Source organism: Watersipora subatra, chromosome 9 (assembly GCF_963576615.1).
Source record: "Watersipora subatra chromosome 9, tzWatSuba1.1, whole genome shotgun sequence".
In the NCBI taxonomy this organism is placed as follows: domain Eukaryota; kingdom Metazoa; phylum Bryozoa; class Gymnolaemata; order Cheilostomatida; family Watersiporidae; genus Watersipora; species Watersipora subatra.
The window spans coordinates 36,427,161-36,454,319 of NC_088716.1; the positions used below are offsets into that span (position 1 = coordinate 36,427,161).

Genomic DNA, 27,159 nt, shown 5'->3' on the forward strand with positions numbered 1-27,159 from the left:
TGAATGATCAGTGATATCAATAGAAGATGCTTGGTCTGTCAGGTACAGAAGTCTGTCAGGTACAAAGGTCTGTTCAGCTCATGAAGAGGCCAGTCTCCCTTTTACAGCGACTGATCAATTTCTAAAAGGATAATTAAAATTCCCCATAGCGCATGCTCACTCAAATCATGCTAGACGTTTTCTCATTTATGTTCTTTACATCAGCAGTATTGGTCGTTTTGGAACAAAAGAGTTTATTAATGAATAATACAAAACATTTTAACAGCTTCACCATAGTCTCTCACACCTACTCTCCAGTCTTTAGTGTGCACCTTCCATTGCAGGAACCTAACTGTATCTTTGTATTAAACAACACACAGACTTCACTTTCAAGCCAGTTTCCTCCTCTGACTGTAATCATTGCTTAATATTCAACACAGATCCATACTCTAACAGCTGAGATAGCAAAGTAACTTCAAGATTACACGACTTTAAGTCTTCATACTTGATGAGGGGTTTGTGAGTATTTTTAATAGAAATGAGTAATATTGACATAGGGAACAAGCAATACATTTGTTTTTTGTTGTAGCCACAAATTTTAAGATGGAACCGATTAAAATGAAACACTATATAGCTTTCATAAGACTCATTTATAGTTTATACAATTTTGAAGTTTATTTTGTTTTTATCAACACTGAAATGGTAACTGGTAGAACTAAGCTTGAAGGTATATGCCTTTTTGCCGTTTTTTAGAGTTTATAACAACATTATGACTAATAAGACTCATTTGGAGCCAGAAGTGTAGACAACTCCGATAGAAGATTTATTATAATGTAACTAATATTGAAACTGAATGAATCAGCTGTAGATCAGTGCTCACTTCACGTTTAGTCTTGCTATAGGAGCAGACAGCTCTGGTAGTGTAATGAGTATTTGGTGTTGCCAGTGGCTGTCCTGACACAAAAGGTTCTCATGGTTCAGCTGGTAATCATGCCGTTAATAATCTTTCAGCTCATCAGGTACTTAACGTGTGATTCACCCGAGGAGGTGTGATCACAGCCATTTTTAATATAGAAGTAGTTTCTCATTTGTAGCAATCTTGCTTCAGGTAGTATCTCCTTGCATCTATAGCTAAACAGTCACTTAGCTAACATTGATTCCGGAAGTGAAAGTTCTGCACCAGTCGGAAGGCCAATGTCAGAAGTCTTGTATTGTTGAAAAATTGTTTCACTGCTTGCAATGAGTTGTTCATAGATATAATAAACCCTATTATCATATCTATGAACTGTTACCTATATATATGGGTTTATTATATCTATGGAATTGTTTGCTCTATCATATGGCTGGGCATGTCTGGAAGAAAATCTTTTGTTGTCAAACTTCCATGACTTTGTAAATAAACTGAAATCTCCAGATAAAAATTTAAAAGAAAGCTAAAGCTTGTGAATATAGCTTCTTGGCTCATCAATAACCAAGTGTACCGTAGTTGATTACAAATCACTTGTATATAGGTGCTGTATGTATGATTAGCAGACGGCAGGTGATGTTCTGTTAGAGAATATATAGAAACCTGCTGACACCTTACTTTACTGAAAAGTGATTCAGGTTTTTGAACAGGTGACATCGTGTTCAAGACTTGGCTCGTTTCTCTGGTTGCTGCGGTAAGCCAGATGAATTTCACGTTTGAACAGATGCTCATTCAGGTTCACACTCAAAGAAGAACAGATGCGAATGGCTGTTCTTATGTTACCCTCTAAGCTTTTATCTGAGGAGTCATGTCAGACATCTTGGCAAACAAGCCTCTCATAAAGGTATACGAATATGTCTATGCAAAATTCATGTAAGCGTAATACAGATTTTTGAAGTTATCTTCCTTGTAGGTAAAATTCACAAAGGTATTTAGAAGTATTTGTATAAACTAGGATTTGCACTCATAAATCTAGTTGAAGATATTTAACTAAAATTTTAAAGTATGATTTTGCCCTTTTAATAAAGGTCAATAATATTGTGTTTTCAGTAAAGTTGAGTTGTGATTTTAAGAAAGCAACTAAACCTTTGAGGAAGCAACTCCAAATAATTTAAATGAAACTTTTTAGCTCCCAAAATTATATAATTACAAGACAAAACCTTTTGCAATATGCATCATGTCTCTTCAGCTCATGAAACATTGCAGCAGCACGGGTGGCTGAAACAACCTTCCTTTAACATAAAGCCTTTCCAATTTCTGGTTATTTCGGTAGATTATAACAGAGTTCAAATGTTTTTTATTCAAAACTATTTATTCAGAATTAATAACTTTTTTGATTAGAATCAATAACTATACTATTAACTATAGTAGAGTTAATAGGTCTATGGCATCAAATGATATCTGACAAATGTGCTGGTAATAACAATAAGAAATAATTGATGTGCACAATTAAAATCCCAAACACTCCATAATCGGTTGGAAATATCTGACAACTTATGGAATACAGAAACATCTAAGAAGCAAAGTAGATGTTGAACCAGATAGGAAGGTTACGATGAGTATCCTCTTTTTGTTCTGTCAGTTGATTGAACAATTATGTTACATAATGTATTTTATTTTATAAAAATAATTGTACTATTACCTCTAAGGAATCATTTAATTTCTGTTTCTTGCCCAAGTTTGCAACATTTTTCAGCAAAAGATTAAAATGAAAAGGATTAAACTCATTAGATTGAATTGAAGCTAATATTTCATCTCTACAAATATAAAGAGATGAAATATTAGCTTCAATACAAGCGATTATTAAATTTACAAATATTATAGACTATATTTATAGCATCTTTGCATCTGTCTGCCGTTCATGAGATTTTATTAGCTGATAGAGTGTAAATAAATTTTGTTCAAATAATATGATTTTTTACATTTAAAAACATCATTAAAAGCTTTCCAGAAACGTATCAGCACATGAATAAATATCCTGTGTAGTACTCAAATGAGTTTAGAGACATGAGTACAAGATAACTTTCACTAAAATTACAGTCATATAACTTATGTTCTGACTAGGGTAGAAATTAAGGTGCCACTAGGATGAACACAGTTCCAATGATTCCTTGTAAAGAACTGGATCCACTTCTGTGTTATTCAAGCGTTATGTCATGTTTCACTTCCAAATATTCTCTAATTAGCCATACTATTTAGAAAATATTAAAATTGTTTAAGGTGTTTCTCCAATCATTTCAGCTATTTATAGCGTGTGAGTATTAGCAGGCTTTATCTGTTAGTAGGGACAATTGTTGGAAAGCCTTAGGATTATAGACTCTTTACTAATGCAATTGAGCGAAGTTATATGAAACCAGTGCTATAGAGATTGTTGGACAATTTAGGCTGTCTTACCTCGAAAGTTTTCAAACGCTTGTATAACAAACTTTGTAAGTTATTTTAGTTCATTCTTTTGTTATATTTGTGAACGGTAAGTTTTATTTAGATGAAGAAGATGTAATGAAGAACTTATTAACTTACCCTCATGCTGACTACAAAAAGAGTCCAGATTTGTGGCAGCATTACAAGTTATATCATGTTTGTCATTGATATATACTTTATACAGCTTTGTATTACATTTAATATTGTTAATTATTCTTTTTGTTGTATTGAATAGTCTAATCCAGGGGTTTCCAACCAGGGTGGAATTTCCCCTAAGGGCCATTTTGAATATGTAAGGGGAAAACAGAGAGGTGTCTGATTTGTTAAATTTTTAATTTATGTCCTGCAGTGCCGTGTGGGTTTGGATTCCATCATTTAACATTTTGGTTTATATATAACACTAGTTGCTAATAATGAGCTACTAGTCAGAACCCAGATATATGTGAACACATCCATCTACATGTAGATTTTGATTGGATAGTAAGTAAACCTAGTCATAAACCAATTCACCGCCATGCTGAAAGTCTTGTATTATTGTGTGTTGTATGCGCGCTGTACAATAATTAATAATATGTTGTTATATGTTTAGATATGTACAATAAAATGAGATTATAGTTTGTATCAGCTGTTTTTGGTCATGTGAGTTAAAAGCGTGTAGGGAATCAAAATTATAAAAAGGCATAAAGGGGGAACTGAATGAAAAGGTTGGGAACCCTTGGTCTAATCGAAATAATTATTTAAACATCTTTAAATAATTATTTGAATTAGACCATCTTAAACAAGTGGTGCAACTTTTATTATCAGGTTTAGGAAATGTTCAAATTTCAAATACTGCTTTTCATCGAAGTTATCCTCTCGATAATGCCTATGTAAATTATGTATTTACATTTAGTATGTTTGTTCACTTGACTTCACAGTCGTTGATAGACAGTAGACTACATAGATATAATAAACCTTGTTATATCTATTATTATATCAATAGTAGACTAGCTGCTAAAGATCACATGTGTTTTTAAAATGGTAATTTTTATGGAGTGTACCATTAGAACGTCGGTTGTATCAGTTTGAATTTTCAATATAAGGAATTGAAAAACACAAAATTGTACATGATGAACCAATTTTTTTACAGATTTTTCATGTTTGTTCACATGACTCTTTAGTAATTGACCAAAAATAGACCAGCTGGTAAATCTAAAATGTTGTTTGGAATGTTGTGACACTTTAAAACGGGCTGATACAACCTTAAGGTAAAACTTGTATGTTTGACACTCATCTCTTTATAACTTTACAAGGAAGTGCACTTTAGGAACAACACATTTTGCAATACTTTGTCCTTGACACTTACACATGCTTGTTTTGAAATTGAGAAATTTTTTTAATTTTAGGTACAGCCATTTAGTTTAGTCTAAGTAGGCATTAGTTTATAAATGGTAACTATGGAACACAAAGGAATTATAACCTACTAGTGAATATACTCTATTGCGAGTTTATTTTTATAGCTGTGCTTAATGTTTCTTGCAGGTGCCTGAGCAAAGCCAGACAGTCAATCGGCATGGCAGCATCTGCTCGAACCGGCTGCACTGTAAGAATCACATAGCATTAGTATCATTTATACGACTCCTCCTACCTCCCATTCCCACCACCATAACACTGTGATTAGGAAACACAAATGGGCATCATTTAGCAGCAAAAAACTTTGAGCACAATCATAAAGAGTCAAGAGGAGACAAACTCAATAAACAGAATTTTCTGCGATATTAACTTGCTGCATAACTTTGATAGTTCTGCATAGTTCATAACCTTTGGCAATGATTTGCTGACGAAAAGAATACGGCAGAAACTAAATGTTTAAAAGAAGGTTCCGATATTTCAATTATACCTGTGTTATCTAATAGCATTACTACTTGATAATATTCAGTTATACCTGTGTTATCTAATAGCATTACTACTTGATAATATTCAGTGATACCTGTCTTATTTAATAGCATTACTACTTGATAATATTCAGTTATACCTGTGTTATCTAATAGCATTACTACTTGATAATATTCAGTTATACCTGTGTTATCTAATAGCATTACTACTTGATAATATTCAGTTATACCTGTGTTATCTAATAGCATTACCACTTGATAATATTCAGTTATACCTGTGTTATCTAATAGCATTACTACTTGATAATATTCAGTGATACCTGTGTTATCTAATAGCATTACTACTTGATAATATTCAGTGATACCTGTGTTATCTAATAGCATTACTACTTGATAATATTCAGTTATACCTGTGTTATCTAATAGCATTACTACTTGATAGTATTCAGTTATACCTGTGTTATCTAATAGCATTACTACTTGATAGTATTCAGTTATACCTGTGTTATCTAATAGCATTACTACTTGATAATATTCAGTTATACCTGTGTTATCTAATAGCATTACTACTTGATAGTATTCAGTTATACCTGTGTTATCTAATAGCATTGCTACTTGATAATATTCAGTGATACCTGCGTTATCTAATAGCATTACTACTTGATAATATTCAGTTATACCTGTGTTATCTAATAGCATTACTACTTGATAATATTGAGTTATACCTGTGTTATCTAATAGCATTACTACTTGATAATATTGAGTTATACCTGTGTTATCTAAAGCATTACTACTTGATAATATTGAGTGATACCTGTGTTATCTAAAGCATTAATACTTGATAATATTCAGTGACACCTGTGTTATCTAATAGCATTGCTACTTGATAATATTCAGTGATACCTGTGTTATCTAATAGCATTACTACTTGATAATATTCAGTTATACCTGTGTTATCTAATAGCATTACTACTTGATAGTATTCAGTTATACCTGTGTTATCTAAAGCATTACTACTTGATAATATTCAGTGATACCTGTGTTATCTAATAGCATTGCTACTTGATAATATTCAGTGATACCTGTGTTATCTAATAGCATTACTACTTGATAATATTCAGTTATACCTGTGTTATCTAATAGCATTACTACTTGATAATATTTAATTATACCTGTGTTATCTAATAGCATTACTACTTGATAGTATTCAGTTATACCTGTGTTATCTAAAGCATTACTACTTGATAATATTCAGTGATACCTGTGTTATCTAATAGCATTGCTACTTGATAATATTCAGTGATACCTGTGTTATCTAATAGCATTACTACCCGATAATATTCAGTTATACCTGTGTTATCTAATAGCATTACTACTTGATAATATTCAGTTATACCTGTGTTATCTAATAGCATTACTACTTGATAATATTCAGTTATACCTGTGTTATCTAAAGCATTACTACTTGATAATATTCAGTGATACCTGTGTTATCTAATAGCATTACTACTTGATAATATTGAGTTATACCTGTGTTATCTAAAGCATTAATACTTGATAATATTCAGTGACACCCGTGTTATCTAAAGCATTACTACTTGATAATATTGAGTGATACCTGTGTTATCTAAAGCATTAATACTTGATAATATTCAGTGACACCTGTGTTATCTAATAGCATTAATACTTGATAATATTCAGTGATACCTGTGTTATCTAATAGCATTACTACTTGATAATATTCAGTGACACCTGTGTTATCTAATAGCATTAATACTTGATAATATTCAGTTATACCTGTGTTATCTAATAGCATTACTACTTGTTAATATTCAGTTATACCTGTGTTATCTAATAGCATTACTACTTGATAATATTCAGTGACACCTGTGTTATCTAATAGCATTAATACTTGATAATATTCAGTTATACCTGTGTTATCTAATAGCATTACTACTTGATAATATTCAGTTATACCTGTGTTATCTAATAGCATTACTACTTGATAATATTCAGTTATACCTGTGTTATCTAAAGCATTACTACTTGATAATATTCAGTGACACCTGTGTTATCTAATAGCATTGCTGCTTGATAATATTCAGTGATACCTGTGTTATCTAATAGCATTACTACTTGATAATATTCAGTTATACCTGTGTTATCTAAAGCATTACTACTTGATAATATTCAGTGACACCTGTGTTATCTAATAGCATTACTACTTGATAATATTGAGTTATACCTGTGTTATCTAATAGCATTACTACTTGATAATATTGAGTTATACCTGTGTTATCTAAAGCATTACTACTTGATAATATTCAGTGACACCTGTGTTATCTAATAGCATTGCTACTTGATAGTATTCAGTTATACCTGTGTTATCTAATAGCATTGCTACTTGATAATATTCAGTGATACCTGTGTTATCTAATAGCATTACTACTTGATAATATTGAGTTATACCTGTGTTATCTAATAGCATTACTACTTGATAATATTGAGTTATACCTGTGTTATCTAAAGCATTACTACTTGATAATATTGAGTGATACCTGTGTTATCTAAAGCATTAATACTTGATAATATTCAGTGACACCTGTGTTATCTAATAGCATTGCTACTTGATAATATTCAGTGATACCTGTGTTATCTAATAGCATTACTACTTGATAATATTCAGTTATACCTGTGTTATCTAATAGCATTACTACTTGATAGTATTCAGTTATACCTGTGTTATCTAATAGCATTACTACTTGATAATATTCAGTTATACCTGTGTTATCTAATAGCATTACTACTTGATAATATTCAGTTATACCTGTGTTATCTAATAGCATTACTACTTGATAGTATTCAGTTATACCTGTGTTATCTAAAGCATTACTACTTGATAATATTCAGTTATACCTGTGTTATCTAATAGCATTACTACTTGATAATATTCAGTTATACCTGTGTTATCTAATAGCATTACTACTTGATAATATTCAGTTATACCTGTGTTATCTAATAGCATTACTACTTGATAATATTCAGTTATACCTGTGTTATCTAATAGCATTACTACTTGATAGTATTCAGTTATACCTGTGTTATCTAATAGCATTACTACTTGATAATATTCAGTTATACCTGTGTTATCTAATAGCATTACTACTTGATAATATTCAGTTATACCTGTGTTATCTAATAGCATTACTACTTGATAGTATTCAGTTATACCTGTGTTATCTAAAGCATTACTACTTGATAATATTCAGTGATACCTGTGTTATCTAATAGCATTACTACTTGATAATATTGAGTTATACCTGTGTTATCTAAAGCATTACTACTTGATAATATTGAGTGATACCTGTGTTATCTAAAGCATTAATACTTGATAATATTCAGTGACACCTGTGTTATCTAATAGCATTACTACTTGATAATATTCAGTGATACCTGTGTTATCTAATAGCATTACTACTTGATAATATTCAGTTATACCTGTGTTATCTAAAGCATTACTACTTGATAATATTCAGTGACACCTGTGTTATCTAATAGCATTGCTACTTGATAATATTCAGTGATACCTGTGTTATCTAAAGCATTACTACTTGATAATATTCAGTTATACCTGTGTTATATAATAGCATTACTACTTGATAATATTCAGTTATACCTGTGTTATCTAATAGCATTACTACTTGATAATATTCAGTTATACCTGTGTTATCTAAAGCATTACTACTTGATAATATTCAGTGACACCTGTGTTATCTAATAGCATTACTACTTGATAATATTGAGTTATACCTGTGTTATCTAATAGCATTACTACTTGATAATATTGAGTTATACCTGTGTTATCTAAAGCATTACTACTTGATAATATTCAGTGACACCTGTGTTATCTAATAGCATTGCTACTTGATAGTATTCAGTTATACCTGTGTTATCTAATAGCATTGCTACTTGATAATATTCAGTTATACCTGTGTTATCTAATAGCATTACTACTTGATAATATTGAGTTATACCTGTGTTATCTAAAGCATTACTACTTGATAATATTCAGTGACACCTGTGTTATCTAATAGCATTACTACTTGATAATATTGAGTTATACCTGTGTTATCTAATAGCATTACTACTTGATAATATTGAGTTATACCTGTGTTATCTAAAGCATTACTACTTGATAATATTCAGTGACACCTGTGTTATCTAATAGCATTGCTACTTGATAGTATTCAGTTATACCTGTGTTATCTAATAGCATTACTACTTGATAATATTGAGTGATACCTGTGTTATCTAAAGCATTAATACTTGATAATATTCAGTGATACCTGTGTTATCTAATAGCATTACTACTTGATAATATTCAGTTATACCTGTGTTATCTAATAGCATTACTACTTGATAATATTCAGTTATACCTGTGTTATCTAAAGCATTACTACTTGATAATATTGAGTGATACCTGTGTTATCTAAAGCATTAATACTTGATAATATTCAGTTATACCTGTGTTATCTAATAGCATTACTACTTGATGATATTCAGTTATACCTGTGTTATCTAATAGCATTACTACTTGATAATATTCAGTGATACCTGCGTTATCTAATAGCATTACTACTTGATAGTATTCAGTGACACCTGTGTTATCTAATAGCATTACTACTTGATAATATTGAGTTATACCTGTGTTATCTAAAGCATTAATACTTGATAATATTCAGTTATACCTGTGTTATCTAATAGCATTACTACTTGATAGTATTCAGTTATACCTGTGTTATCTAATAGCATTACCACTTGATAATATTGAGTTATACCTGTGTTATCTAATAGCATTACTACTTGATAATATTCAGTGATACCTGTGTTATCTAATAGCATTACTACTTGATAATATTCAGTTATACCTGTGTTATCTAATAGCATTACTACTTGATAATATTCAGTTATACCTGTGTTATCTAATAGCATTACTACTTGATAATATTCAGTGATACCTGCGTTATCTAATAGCATTACTACTTGATAGTATTCAGTTATACCTGTGTTATCTAATAGCATTACTACTTGATAATATTGAGTGATACCTGTGTTATCTAATAGCATTACTACTTGATAGTATTCAGTTATACCTGTGTTATCTAATAGCATTACTACTTGATAGTATTCAGTTATACCTGTGTTATCTAATAGCATTACTACTTGATAATATTCAGTGATACCTGCGTTATCTAATAGCATTACTACTTGATAGTATTCAGTTATACCTGTGTTATCTAATAGCATTACTACTTGATAGTATTCAGTTATACCTGTGTTATCTAATAGCATTACTACTTGATAATATTCAGTGATACCTGTGTTATCTAATAGCATTACTACTTGATAATATTCAGTTATACCTGTGTTATCTAATAGCATTGCTACTTGATAATATTCAGTGATACCTGTGTTATCTAAAGCATTACTACTTGATAATATTCAGTTATACCTGTGTTATCTAATAGCATTACTACTTGATAATATTCAGTGATACCTGCGTTATCTAATAGCATTACTACTTGATAGTATTCAGTTATACCTGTGTTATCTAATAGCATTACTACTTGATAGTATTCAGTTATACCTGTGTTATCTAATAGCATTACTACTTGATAATATTCAGTGATACCTGCGTTATCTAATAGCATTACTACTTGATAGTATTCAGTTATACCTGTGTTATCTAATAGCATTACTACTTGATAGTATTCAGTTATACCTGTGTTATCTAATAGCATTACTACTTGATAATATTCAGTGATACCTGTGTTATCTAATAGCATTACTACTTGATAATATTCAGTTATACCTGTGTTATCTAAAGCATTACTACTTGATAATATTCAGTGACACCTGTGTTATCTAATAGCATTGCTACTTGATAATATTCAGTGATACCTGTGTTATCTAAAGCATTACTACTTGATAATATTCAGTTATACCTGTGTTATATAATAGCATTACTACTTGATAATATTCAGTTATACCTGTGTTATCTAATAGCATTACTACTTGATAATATTCAGTTATACCTGTGTTATCTAAAGCATTACTACTTGATAATATTCAGTGACACCTGTGTTATCTAATAGCATTACTACTTGATAATATTGAGTTATACCTGTGTTATCTAATAGCATTACTACTTGATAATATTGAGTTATACCTGTGTTATCTAAAGCATTACTACTTGATAATATTCAGTGACACCTGTGTTATCTAATAGCATTGCTACTTGATAGTATTCAGTTATACCTGTGTTATCTAATAGCATTGCTACTTGATAATATTCAGTTATACCTGTGTTATCTAATAGCATTACTACTTGATAATATTGAGTTATACCTGTGTTATCTAAAGCATTACTACTTGATAATATTCAGTGACACCTGTGTTATCTAATAGCATTACTACTTGATAATATTGAGTTATACCTGTGTTATCTAATAGCATTACTACTTGATAATATTGAGTTATACCTGTGTTATCTAAAGCATTACTACTTGATAATATTCAGTGACACCTGTGTTATCTAATAGCATTGCTACTTGATAGTATTCAGTTATACCTGTGTTATCTAATAGCATTACTACTTGATAATATTGAGTGATACCTGTGTTATCTAAAGCATTAATACTTGATAATATTCAGTGATACCTGTGTTATCTAATAGCATTACTACTTGATAATATTCAGTTATACCTGTGTTATCTAATAGCATTACTACTTGATAATATTCAGTTATACCTGTGTTATCTAAAGCATTACTACTTGATAATATTGAGTGATACCTGTGTTATCTAAAGCATTAATACTTGATAATATTCAGTTATACCTGTGTTATCTAATAGCATTACTACTTGATGATATTCAGTTATACCTGTGTTATCTAATAGCATTACTACTTGATAATATTCAGTGATACCTGCGTTATCTAATAGCATTACTACTTGATAGTATTCAGTGACACCTGTGTTATCTAATAGCATTACTACTTGATAATATTGAGTTATACCTGTGTTATCTAAAGCATTAATACTTGATAATATTCAGTTATACCTGTGTTATCTAATAGCATTACTACTTGATAGTATTCAGTTATACCTGTGTTATCTAATAGCATTACCACTTGATAATATTGAGTTATACCTGTGTTATCTAATAGCATTACTACTTGATAATATTCAGTGATACCTGTGTTATCTAATAGCATTACTACTTGATAATATTCAGTTATACCTGTGTTATCTAATAGCATTACTACTTGATAATATTCAGTTATACCTGTGTTATCTAATAGCATTACTACTTGATAATATTCAGTGATACCTGCGTTATCTAATAGCATTACTACTTGATAGTATTCAGTTATACCTGTGTTATCTAATAGCATTACTACTTGATAATATTGATTGATACCTGTGTTATCTAATAGCATTACTACTTGATAGTATTCAGTTATACCTGTGTTATCTAATAGCATTACTACTTGATAGTATTCAGTTATACCTGTGTTATCTAATAGCATTACTACTTGATAATATTCAGTGATACCTGCGTTATCTAATAGCATTACTACTTGATAGTATTCAGTTATACCTGTGTTATCTAATAGCATTACTACTTGATAGTATTCAGTTATACCTGTGTTATCTAATAGCATTACTACTTGATAATATTCAGTGATACCTGTGTTATCTAATAGCATTACTACTTGATAATATTCAGTTATACCTGTGTTATCTAATAGCATTGCTACTTGATAATATTCAGTGATACCTGTGTTATCTAAAGCATTACTACTTGATAATATTCAGTTATACCTGTGTTATCTAATAGCATTACTACTTGATAATATTCAGTGATACCTGCGTTATCTAATAGCATTACTACTTGATAGTATTCAGTTATACCTGTGTTATCTAATAGCATTACTACTTGATAGTATTCAGTTATACCTGTGTTATCTAATAGCATTACTACTTGATAATATTCAGTGATACCTGCGTTATCTAATAGCATTACTACTTGATAGTATTCAGTTATACCTGTGTTATCTAATAGCATTACTACTTGATAGTATTCAGTTATACCTGTGTTATCTAATAGCATTACTACTTGATAATATTCAGTGATACCTGTGTTATCTAATAGCATTACTACTTGATAATATTCAGTTATACCTGTGTTATCTAATAGCATTGCTACTTGATAATATTCAGTGATACCTGTGTTATCTAAAGCATTACTACTTGATAATATTCAGTTATACCTGTGTTATCTAATAGCATTACCACTTGATAATATTCAGTTATACCTGTGTTATCTAATAGCATTGCTACTTGATAATATTCAGTTATACCTGTGTTATCTAAAGCATTAATACTTGATAATTTTGAGTTATACCTGTGTTATCTAATGGCATTTTTACTTGACAATTTTTACGCCGCAAGGAGTTGATTCAAAGGTGAAGACCTGAAAGCTCAAAATTCAATTTTTGCTGTACTACACGATTTACCATAATTACACTAGTAATGGCTGTTTTAACATACAACTAGGCATATCAGACCTACTCAGTATATCTCAAGGTCAGTCTATTCACAAATCACTACACCATTACTAGATCTGCATAACCTTATGAATTACTAGTGAGATTCCTGCAATTATAATACGCTTCAAGCTCAGTTGAAAATAACCAAATTCAGCACTTTGTTTGCTGAAAACAAAACTATCAAAGCACTAGCAGAAAACCAGAAAATTAATCTCAAACTAGTAAGTCAGCTTCACTTCCAGTGCTGACAGCACACACAACACAGTACAGCATACAATATGTCAACACAAGCTGAGTCTTGTCTTGACATGTTTGAACTTGATAGCAAGTTCACATTCTAAGGATTGTATTCAAATGTAACTTATATTAATAAATCAGCATCCGTAGACCTAGCTGATGTGCTAAAAGCAGCAAATGGAAGGTGACTAAGAGGTTCTGTTGATAGTCTGAACATGTAAATTTACCTGCTGACTACATAGAAATGTAAAACAAGTTAAACTTAACCTGAAAGATCTCTCACCAAGTAGTTGTATTATGAAACAAATTCCCTGCCATCAAAAGTTTTTGACTAGTTAATACTAAGATTCAGTAAAAGCACTCACTAATGTAGCCTACTAACTATACAGTATTAAGAAGCATTTGATGCGCTTTCCAACATTTGCTATTGCATTAGAAGGTACAGGCTATAAGATTCAATAGAACTCCTACTATTCATAAAAAGGTCGCAAAACTCTGTCTAAACTTAACCTAGCAGTAAAATAAACCACAATAGAGTACAGATAGGTTGAATATATGATTAATTTTGAGGATTATGATGTTAACTTCAAGCAAATTTAGTGAAAAAATTAGCAAAATTGTCGCAGTAAAATAATTTTCAAAGGTTATATCATCAGTAAGTTTCAGTACGTACCTAATTACTTACTGTAAGATGTACTTCACTAAAGCCATTTTGTTTTAGTTGTTTAAAGTAGAAGTTAGAAGATTCTTTTATCGACGTTCATATATAGTTGCTTGTGCTGATCTGCACCCCACAAAACCCTTGCTGTTGACTAGCCACGCTGACGGGGTTGTTCGAATCTGGGACATCAAAACCCAGGTTAGTAAATTGGTTGCTAACTTGCACCAATAGAAAACTTTAAATGTAACTCAGTATTTTGTTCTGCTGTACTCTTTCAACTGCAGGAATTGGTGAAAGCGGTCAGAGCAGGAGATATGGCGGTGAGAGCAGCATTTTTTGTAGCAAGGACTGACTGGGTAGTGACAGGTGATGTAAGTATGGGTTATACTGTCTAGAGCTTTATTAATCATACGTGTGTATCTCATGAGTGAGATGACTCTAAACTATATTTCATAAACATCTGTAGGAGTTTACAAAATTCAAGCCAGCCATAAAATGATCTAATTAATTTTCAATTGTAGTATAGCAAATATAATTAGGCAGTTTTAAATCAATTTCAAAAAACTAAAGCCTGAAGTATGGTAAATATTCCTAAAATATACATTCAAAGCAACTTATTACAAAATGTTTTTGCTAAAGAAGAAAGAGATAATTTTACACCTCTGTGTTTGTAAGGATATGTTTGTAATATGTTTTGGCTAAAGGTATAACCAAATTAATTTGTAACAACAACATCTAAGAGAGCGAGGGACAAAGTGCACATTCTCATTGCAATACTTGGGGTACATGTGAAGGGGGAGGGTAATGGGGAGAAGAATTCAATCTAATCACAATATAATGGGTACATGTATCTAATTGGTGAAAAAGCAAGAAGCAAGGAGAGGGAAAGGGAGCGAGAAAAGGAGGAGAGAGAAAAGGAGAAAGAGAGAGAGGGAGGGAAAGAGGGAGGGGGAGAGAGAGAAAGGTAAAGAGGGGAGGGAGAAAGGGGGAAGGGGAGAGGGAAAAGGAGGAGGGAAAAGGAGGAGGGAGAAGGGGGAGGGAGAAGGGGGAGGGAGAAGGGGGAGGGAGAAGGGGGAGGGAGATGGGGGAGGGAGATGGGGGAGGGAGAAGGGGGAGAGCGAAGGAAGAGGGAGAAGGGCATCAAGAGACATAAAGCACTCAATCCTACATACTCGTTGCTAATCTCATCAGAATGGAACAACATTGAAGAAGGTTTCATTTAATCAGGTTTAGAACTAGCTCAAGAGCTTCAAATAACTGAAAAAAAACAGTTGTTTTTGATATAGTAAAACCTTCTAGAATCATCTTAATTCTTTTCAAAATCAGTTGATTGTACAATAGTAATAATATTAATGATAACAGATATGGACACAGTCTAAGTATACTCATGTCTCCCTTAGTGATAATGTCCTAGTTATATCACTATTCTTCATACCAATACTACTTGAAGAATAATGGAATTCTCCGAACCCGAGAATACAGCACTCTGAAGAAAATACAGGAATTTTCAGCTCACCGAAACCCTGTGGCAAGCATAGCAGTTCACCCTAGACACCCCTATTTGTTAACTGCTGGTGGTAAGCTATGTTCATGCTTGTCATATTGTATTCTTATAAGATACTCCAATCTCTTATCTAGAATATAACTGTATTATCATTAAGTGTTTTGGTTGCTAGGCAACCAACATAAACAACTAACTGTTATATCCTTTGTGTATCGCTTGTCATGGACACATATTAAATAATACAAGTATATTTGACCATTTTAAGCCACGGTTTACAGAAGCCATCAAAGTGTGTTAACATAACAAGACTGCAGCCACTCTTTCTATAAATATTCATCTAGTTTACAGCTTTGAAGTTACATTCAGCTTTTGTTTCATCTTTTTATAAGCTGAAGTAAAGAAGGAATTTTTACATAGCAATCCTATGGCTGCTGTTGTTACATAGCAATCCTATGGCTGCTGTTTTTACATAGCAGTCCAATGGCTGTTGTTTTTACATAGGTATCCTATGGCTGTTGTTTTTACATAGCAATCCTATGGCTGCTGTTTTTACATAGCAATCCTATGGCTGCTGTTTTTACATAGCAGTCCAATGGCTGTTGTTTTTACATAGCAATCCTATGGCTGCTGTTTTTACATAGCAATCCTATGGCTGCTGTTTTTACATAGCAGTCCAATGGCTGTTGTTTTTACATAGCAATCCTATGGCTGCTGTTTTTACATAGCAGTCCTATGGCTGCTGTTTTTACATAGCAATCCTATGGCTGCTGTTTTTACATAGCAATGCTATGGCTGTTGTTTTTACATAGCAATCTTATGGCTGCTGTTTTCACATAGCAGTCCTATGGCTGTTGTTTTTACATAGCAATCCTATGGCTGTTGTTCTTACATAGCAATCCTATGGCTGTTGTTTTTACATAGCAATCCTATGGCTGTTGTTTTTACATAGCAGTCCTATGGCTGCTGTTTTTACATAGGAATCCTATGGCTGCTGTTTTTACATAGCAATCCTATGGCTGCTGTTTCTAAATAACAATCCTATGGCTGTTGTTTTTCAAAGACCTTTTGACAAAATGCACGTCTATATTCCATGTCAATATTTAGTCCCAACAAATCTAATTGCTGTAGTAATATGAATTTCATTTCATATGACTTGAATCCTTGGCTTGCAGGTAAGGAGATCAAACTGTGGAACTGGGAGCTAGGATGGGAATGTACTCAGGTGTTTAAAGAACACAGTGGTGATATTGAAAAGATAAGAATGAATCCTCCAGACAGAAGCACCTTTGCTAGTGCCTCGCGAGACAAGAAAATCAAGGTTTGTCAATTTCTTTCTTCTGTCACATGGAGCTGTTTTCCTTTATATTTAAGGATTTGGAGAACTTTAAAAACAAGATTCCATTAAGCTACTTAAAAACTGAGTTACATGTCTTTGTAACCAATAGCAACAATGAATGGTGAAAACAACTAACAAAACTAACCAATAAGGGAGAGCAGAATTTGAGAAATGAAAACTCGGAGCCAATCACACGAAGATAGAAATAGATACTGTAGAACAAACAATTTGAACTTCATCGCAGACACGCCACTAAAACAAATTTAAATATGTGACAGGACTCGGCAAGTGTGAAAACAATCATTTCTTAGGTGGGTTGCCATGTCTGAAGAACAAGATGCAAGTTGAACAGAAATCTAGTTTCAATAACATCTGATCAGTATACCAAACTATATATTTCACTGGTTGTTGGTTTGAAAGACTGTAATATATCCATTTGCTTGAGTGAATAACTTTAGGTGTGTCCTAGTTGCTGACATAAAACATCTGCTTATATTTGCATGCAATAAACCAAATTCATATCATCATAGTATAGTAAAACATGATTACATCTGAATGTTAACTGAACTAAAAGCAACCATTAGTCTTCCATGGCAAATTCATCCAACACCTTGAATATACAATCTTCCTTTTGTATAAGGCTACTGTACACTCACTCATGTCATATACACAGTCCAATGTTCAGTGTAATCTTTATCAGTTAATAAAGAAGCTTAATTAACAGCTCTAGGGTTAAAGACTGTTGGCAGACCTTGACACATTTCATGTGTCAAGGTCAATGAGATTTCACCAAAGATCTAGTGTGACATGATTGGGTGCCGAGCGTTGTTAGTAGCTCCTTATGGTTATGTACCAACCTGGTGGCAGTCTCTCAGACAATCCTAAATGATATACAGGTATTTCATCTGCAAAGATTATAGTATTGGCCTTTCTTAGTTATACATTTAAATGCTATCTCAAGTTTCCACTCATCAATCTAGCACAGACTAGGAATCTCAAAGTAAGCATTTTGAGTCTGGTCCTGTTGTCAAATATGGGAATAAAATCGTCATGTTTTGCTAATTTATGAAAAAATTGTTATTCACTCTTTTCTTTGTAAATAGTGTTTACTAGCATAAGTCTAACAAAAACTAGACAAATATTATACACATTCACAAAGCCTCTCAGCAACCGCTGTCACCGCCAATAGACAATGAAATGGAACACATTCAAAAAAGGTTAACACAGTTAATTAAAATAATTCGTTCTATGATAATTGAGGTTCCATTAAATATATCGATGCACACAAATTCACTGACTATCTGTAGAAGTACAATGTTAATCAAATTAAAAAAGTGGTGATGCTATGTTATATCAATGTTAAGCTGTTTTATTTTATATAATGTAAGAAAGTGGCAAAATTGAAAATAACCATTTAATTACCCTATAACAAAAAGTTTAATTTAAAATAAAAAGTGTACTACTATATTATTATATAGAAAGACAATGTGATTAAAGGCACTGTTATTCAAATAAAAAGTGAAAAACTATAGCTCATCTAAGTTTTTGGAACAACCTTGCTTTTTAGATTAGTGAACTATCGTCATGTGGTGTCTGAGAATACTTTACAATTTTATTAAATTGCTGACTATACTAGCAGTTTGAGCAAGTTAATCAAGTTACGTCTACACCTGTTGCTAGTATAGAGTTCATGACTGTCATGTATTTGTAATTTACCAAATTTGATCATCATTCTTCATCAGTAAGGGTAGAGGGAGATAACTCTGACTCACTCTGCTTGCTCTCAACAAAGGTACAGTAAAATAGGAATGCTCTAGTGGACAGGACAATAAGGATCCACATTCTATCAGATGCCTTAGTTGAACAGCAGAGTTGAAACTGATGGTTAAGCTGTTTTACAAGCATGGTCTGTCTCATATAGTTAGATATTGGCACAAGTTGCCATGAATTGTTGACTATCCTATACTAGTTAGTTGTGTAGTTAAACAGATTACTATCTTTTTACAGTTATGGCTGCCAAATTCTCCCACATCTCGTTACACCTTGGAGGGCCATCAGAAGGCAGTGACTGCAATAGACTTTTACGATAAAGTTGGTAGATTTTTCTTAGTATCTGGTTCTGAAGATAAAACTTGCAAAGTTTGGGACTATGAGGTAGGCTCCCTTTACTTGTCATTCTCGCATGTATCTTGTATCGCATGTAGCAAACGAGTGATCTTCTTATTAGAATCTTAAGAACGATTTGGCCCAAAGTTATATAAAATAGACTTCGCCATACAATGTTGGTCAAATTTGATAATCAGACTTTACAGTTTTAAATATCCAAGAGCAGTTTGTGCAATCCTCAAATCATCAATCATCAAAATCGATCGCAGATGAGAGGAAAATGCCGATACTTTTTGATAGACTATACAAGAGTTTTGTGTGATTTCATATAGCTTGATTTATACTGATCTGTTTGCCGCACTGATAGTATTTGTAGATGTGTAGCTTTCAATTCTATTCCCATCTTAGCCTGAAAACTGATTTGTCTGTTGGTGATTTTATGAATAGCTTTAACCAGTGTAGTATTGTGTTTGTTTAAAGTTTTTTTTATCATGCTTTTTAGTTCTTGTACATTTACATTTCTATAAATACGTATAGTAGTTTTAGAGTTCTTTGTGAGTTATCCTCCTTTTTCTATATGTAAAATGTCTTCCCTATTCCAGAATGGGAGTAGACTTACCTTTTTAATAACTATGATTAATGTTTTCTGGCATGCTGAAATGATTTATTTTGGTGTTTGTTCTACGGAGTTATCTACTCGTTGCTAGGTATCACAAGATTTTTTTTGTTCGGTATTAAATTGCATCAGAGTTAGCGGCTAGCCAACTGATTGGTTAGTTAATACACAATTACTGAGGAGGCAACTCTATATATTCTCTACAAGGATGTCAATTAATTCTGTCTGCAGGCTAACAATTGTAGCTGATATTTTTGTCACTTGAAATTGAAAACAGATATACAATTGTTCCTTGCGAACTTGCTGTAACTGGTAGGATGAAAATCTATTCATATGACGCAGCATTTCTTTACACAATACTAATTATTAGCAGCATTTTTAAGAAAGCAGGAGACCATTCGACAGTTTTTACTCACTGCATTAAATATTTCAGCTATTAGCATGTTCTTATTTTCTGTTCTGCATCGTCTCTGTTTTTGTCTATTATAAGTGCTGACAGTAATAAAATAGAAGCAGTCGTAACACTATAGATATTAACCACTGTTCTAGACCCAGACATGTATCAAAACACTGGAACATACCCATAAGATCATGAGCGTTGCATGCCATCCGGTAGCAAACATCTTTCTCACTGGAACTGCAGATGGTGAGTACAATATGAAGATATATGACTGTTTATATTCAATTGTCTCTTCTTGTTCTAAAACAATTCCATTTTATATCTTTGTCACATTCACATCTAGACCACTTGAACACTTTAATTCAACTTTCAGTGCTATCTAAATACATGTGTGTGTTGTGCAGCATCTCATTAGTTTGTCTCAAATTTGATAAACTTTGATAAACTTCTGTCAGTAATACATATGTCAGCAATACGTATGATAACATGAAGAGTAACACCTGTTAGTCGCTGCCTACACTGGGTGCAACATGCTAGTTTGTCTTGCTGCCAGCACTGTAAGGACAATGATCCTATGCCAATATTTTAATCTAAAATGCATAGTTTTTTTCTTAAAGCACATAAATTTTTTATTATATATTTCAATACATCAGAGTCTTGGCTTTCGAATGAGCCTATATTCAATACACAAAGAATAATAGAACTATGAAAAACGGAGTGTCAAAAGTACGTCCTGAAAAAACACTTGGTTCAGGTACTCAAAATGTGGAGTCATAGTTCTCATTTAGACTTAGGTTGTCGATCCCTTTCGTTGCCATTGAGGCTGCGTTTTTCTGTGACATTCGGTGCTGTTAAACCCGGAGAGTGCTAATAATAAACTAAAATTCTAGATAATCAACAATGCCCATTGTTTATTGTTTGTATTGGCCATGCTAACGCCCGACCAATACAAACGCATGTTCTGGGCTAATTAATTATGCTTCAATAAATGTACTGTCGTTGATAAAGGTAATGAAATCACATCAATTAAATTATGACCTGCGGTTGCGTGGCCCTTGGACTAAATGTCAATCGCACTTTTGCGAGATCACGCAATGCTTGAAATTAATTAGTCTCAGTCGTCACCCTTAACATCGCATTAAAAATAAAAAGCTAGTGCATAATATCATCGGGAAAATATAGTATGGTTCTTAGAGTCTGAGGTACTTATCATAGAAATAATATGTACATGGAGAACTAATGACACTGATTCCTTTGTCATCTTCATTCGTTCTCTGGAGTTGTCCTATCTTCGCCTGCCACTAGCGTCATTATCGTCACTTTCGTAGTTGATAAATAAGCGGTAAGAGCACACAACAACGAATATGAGAATTGTGATGTCACAATTTTTGAGACTATGCTAATAAACTTTTTCACGGTAGAGCTCTAGGGAAATACTATAAACGCCAACCAATGTCTGTCTCACCATGGCAAACAATAGCTCATTCGAAAACCAAGACTCTGATGTATTGAAATATACAATAAAAAAATTATGTAATTTCTGTGCTTTAACCTTGAATATGAAATCTATTATTATTTTACACTTTCATGATATATTTGTTTATATTTATTGTTTTGTTTGTTTAGCTAGTGACAAGACAAGTTCTTGTTTTTTCATTTGCAACAAGAATATGGCCAGTGGTATACAATGTGAGCCCTTTACTATCTAGTAACATAATATATAATTTAGTATTATTTGCAACAAGAATATGGCCAGTGGTATACAATGTGAGCCCTTTACTATCTAGTAACATAATATATAATTTAGTATTATTTGCAACAAGAATATGGCCAGTGGTATACAATGTGAGCCCTTTACTATCTAGTAACATAATATATAATTTAGTATCATTTGCAACAAGAATATAGCCAGTGGTATACAATGTGAGCTCTTTACTATCTAGTAACATAATATATAATTTAGTATCATTTGCAACAAGAATATGGCCAGTGGTATACAATGTGAGCCCTTTACTATCTAGTAACATAATATATAATTTAGTATTATTCTATTTCACTCATAAACCTACTCTACAGTAACTGTTGTCTGTCATAAACCTATCTCCAAGGATCTCTAAATGAAGCCATAAAACTGCATGTGAAATACGTCAGTCTAACGACAGCTCTAGGTATTACGATTATTAACATGTGTACTTGAGGAGCTCTGGTTGACTGCATCTCTGACACCAATAGGTTGTATTGCAGGCACCATCAACATGTGGGAGACTGAAAGACTTACCTTTACGTCAGACCTGAATGACCATTTAGGTAAACCATGGTATATTGCCTGTCTGAAGGACAGTGACTACGTAGCTGTCGGCTATGATGATGGCAGCATGATTATGGCAGTAAAATTGAAACTTAATTTAGGCGTTGGTGATAGTATTTTACATATGTAGTAGTTTGAAGTTTTAGTTCCAATGCTTCTTGTTAGTCTTTGAAATATCAATGATCAATGCATACCGCATGCTGTTGATCAGGTTATAGTTTACAGGTATAGTTTTAATAAATTGGGTTGGTACTTCTTCAATACCATCAATAAAATATTTCAACAAAACAAATTATGATTACAAAGTTTTTAGCCTATGAAGTTTGAAAATACAGGTGAAGAATTATGTTTACTGTGTGTTATGTTGGCACGACAACAGAAACGGTTTGCAACCTAGATGCCTTTGCATCACTATTTGTCTGCTAAAGAGAGAGCAGACAACTTTTTCTAATGTGAAATCTTATTATTGCTATCCGCTAACTTTACTAGTAAGAAGTACTTGTCCAAACTAGAAATTTTGAAGCTTGAAGCTAAGGCTTGAACTTCAGGCAAATAAGCACTATAGTTTAATATTAACTCTTTAACTTGTGGAGTTCAACGCTACTTCTTCAAGTAAAACATTGTTATATTAAAAACTCATTCATATCTGTCTCTGCAAGCTAATATTTGCTACTAATAAACCTAGCAACTGCCATGATAGTTCTAATCAATCTTACACGAAACTGATTTGTAGGTCTATTCATTGTAAAAAGGAGATATCGGAATGTCTTTGTCTAATACTTTGTCTGACCGAACGGAGATAGAATGTAAAGGCTATTCCAGCTCAAGATAATAAAATTGTCCACGTGACAAAATTTAGCCTTTACTGATCTGGCAGACAAGCGTTAGAAAAAACTGAAAATAGGATTGTAACTGCACACTTGAAAATAAAAAATTTAAAAATTTTTTAAAAATTATAAATTAAAAAAATAGGTAATGGCAGCAAAAAATTAATTTTTAAAAAATTTCGAAAAATAATAAATGCAAAAGATAATATTAATTAATAATGGAAAGTGCACATTTAGCGTGTGCAATCGCAAAAAGGGTACGGAGTACACATATAATAAGAGCTATAGAATCGTAAGAGCCTTCGTAAGCTTGCGGTTAGAGAATTAGTTTACAAATATTCGGTTGCAATCTTCATGAGTTCGAAACCAGCATGGTATGGATATTCCATTCCTAGATTTTAACAGCTATAGCAGGGCACACCGAAGTTTAGAATCACGGAAGAACAGACACACAAACGTTGAATATTATATATATAAATTAGGATTATTATTTGATAGCATCTTTGTTATTATATAAACTCAGCTATTGATGGATCGACTCTCATAACTCATCTTCTATTGGTTGAAAATTAGCCAATAGAAACAGCTTTCGGAAGAAGTGTCAGTCTTATGGAACAGCAAACCAATTAGTGATTTAATCATGTAAAATTTATGTTGCATTCTTGTATCTTGTCGAACAATTCAATAAAATTTATTATTATGAAAGTAAACAACACATTAAAGATTTGGTTAAAAACCTTATTTTATCTTTATGAGTATTTTATAAAAAGCGCCTAAGATGAAAGGATTTCTTACCTTTACTAACTTCAAAAACTGTTATTAAAACTCCTTTTACCCTAACTGTCAACCATATGACAGCTCTTTAAACACATCTGCGTTGTAACGGCAGCACTCTGATCAAATCTGAGATTCAGAAAGACAACCGCTAGCGACATGCTATTAGCTTATGGTAAAACTGATGACTTTTTGGATGATATAAATTGCTGATGGACATGCACAGATGTTAAACTAAACGGTAAAGCTGATTCATTGCATCACATCCTCTAGCATTTATGCTCTAGCCTACTTCAGTTGTTTGTAAGTTTGGAGAATGTTTACTATCTATCCATGTTCACTGCAACTACAACTCTCACTAGACCTTTTATTATCCAGGATTAAGCAACTAGAGAAAGAAGGTAAAAAGTAATATTAACATGATTTGAACACCATAAACCTGAACAATGTGAAGGGTGCTGTGTACATGTGTACCAATTTACAATGTTTATTCTGGCTTTTTTGTCACTTATTAGAAATTACTATGAATGTGCAGATGAATGTTTGCCCAAATTTGGCAAAAAAGATTTATATGTTGTGGTGATAAGAAGTTATGGTACGACTTGAACATTCTTGAATGAACTTTCCAAAGTTTCTTATGAAAGCATGTGAACCTGTCTGTGATTGTCATCTATAGTTGACAGCTTTAACGTTTACTGAAAAAATCAACTGATTTAGTGAAAACGCAGTCTATCTTAAAATTCCTGTGCATCTGTGGTGTTAAAATAGGCCATGAAAATATAAAATCGATGATCAAAACTATCCACGACATAATTGATTAACACAATGGACAAAAAGACCTTACTATACATCAAAGACCAACAGAGATTCGTGAATAGGTTCATATTTTTCTCAAAACAAACCACCAGCTAAAAATGAATATTTATTAGGTAGCTAGGTAGGCTATGGTGGCTGGGACTACACATGAGTGTTGGTGGTGTACAGATGAGCTGGTCACGTACAAGTGAGAGGTGAACTGGTCGTGTACAGGTGAAAGGTAAACTGGTCGCGTACAGGGGAGAGGTGAACTGGTTGCGTACAGGTGAAAGCTAAACTGGTCACGTACAGGGGAGAGGTAAACTGGTCACACACAGGTAAGAGGTAAACTGGTCATGTACAGGTGTGAGGTGGACTGATCGCATACAGGTAAGAGGTGAACTGGTCTTGTACAAGTGCAAGGTGGGCTGATCGTGTACAGGTGAGAGCTGAACTGGTCGTGTACAGATGAGAGATAAACTGGTCACAAAACAAAACACTAGCATGCCTTGGCACACAAATGGAAAATCACTGAAGGTGACAACATTTAATACAAGTCTTCAGACCGTGTATATATAGTTCTAACAAGTTTTTGTTATTTTACTTTTATGTAAAATATCAAATGTTTAGAGCTTTAGCATTGAACATTTCACTAAACTTCCCTATTAGTTTGTTTAGTACATTAAACATGTTAGTCACCACTTAAAGCAGTAATATTATAAACATGTCGACACAAGCCTACTGATAGTCTAACTTCTGGTGGTTGATGGTAAAAGAACTGGTGCAGTTAGGTGAATCCACGTAAAGAAACCTGAGACTAGTATATCATACTCATTACTGATTGCTGACAGCATGTAGAGTAGTCTAATACCTACATGTGTCAGCAGAGCCATGTGGTTATTCTCTATCAAGATATCAAAGCTTTTTGTCAAGGTTGTTTTCTTTAGCGCTACATGAATGAGATGTTAAAACTGGAAGTTACTATCATTCAATGGTCATGCAAGTAAAATGTTTCAAATGAACAATAAATTTTGTAACATTGTTTCTGGTTTCCTTTGCAGATGGACAAATAAATGACACTGTGGCACCCTCATCTAAGCTAAATGAGATCGTACCAAAGTCATATGTTTGAGCAAACCTGCCTTTTAAATTTTTCCTCTTTTGGTTTAGTACAGCATAGTAAATCTACCCTGTTGCAACAAACGGAGTTGCAACATTTCAAAAACTGCTATAGAATGCAAGTGTCTTGCCACAAATCCTGTTTGTTTTGAAGTATTACCAACTTCTTTATACAAAAATGTTTGCAAAAATTAAAGAAATACTACATTTGCACGTGAAACATACTTTGAGCATGAAAATATTTGGGATTAACAACATACATTTTGAAGTTATCTTCTCCGATCAAACTTTTATTTGGTTCCGAGTTGAAACAGTCTAGCAAGCCAGAAGAACTCTAGATACTGTTGTAGACAAAGCAGACACAATCTTTTCTGATGATACATTCACCAGCATGGCTCTCACGGCAGCTTACATGGCTGATGATGACAGACTTAGAAGAGTTTACCGAATGTGCTGCTGACACATTGGTTAGACTGAACAACTCTTTATTTAATAGTTTCTACTACCCATTTTCAGCATTGGGGAACAACTCCTACAAAACAAGAAAGTGTTAATAGACAATAGAAGGAGACTTATGTAGAACTTTTTAAAATTTAATCTGACGAGATAATACATAGTCTA

At 32.6% G+C, this 27,159-nt stretch overlaps 1 protein-coding gene across 1 annotated transcript; it reads left to right on the forward strand.

The window, feature by feature from the left end:
* The first annotated feature begins 26 nt into the window (after positions 1–26).
* On the forward strand, positions 27–26,551 carry LOC137405012 (uncharacterized). Its single transcript, XM_068091237.1, has 10 exons — positions 27–67; positions 4,889–4,949; positions 14,814–14,951; positions 15,038–15,124; positions 16,204–16,330; positions 17,430–17,575; positions 19,601–19,747; positions 20,865–20,961; positions 22,960–23,130; positions 26,481–26,551. Exons 1-10 carry the CDS (start codon positions 27–29, stop codon positions 26,549–26,551), a joined length of 1,086 nt encoding a protein of 361 aa, XP_067947338.1.
* Positions 26,552–27,159: the final 608 nt, after the last annotated feature.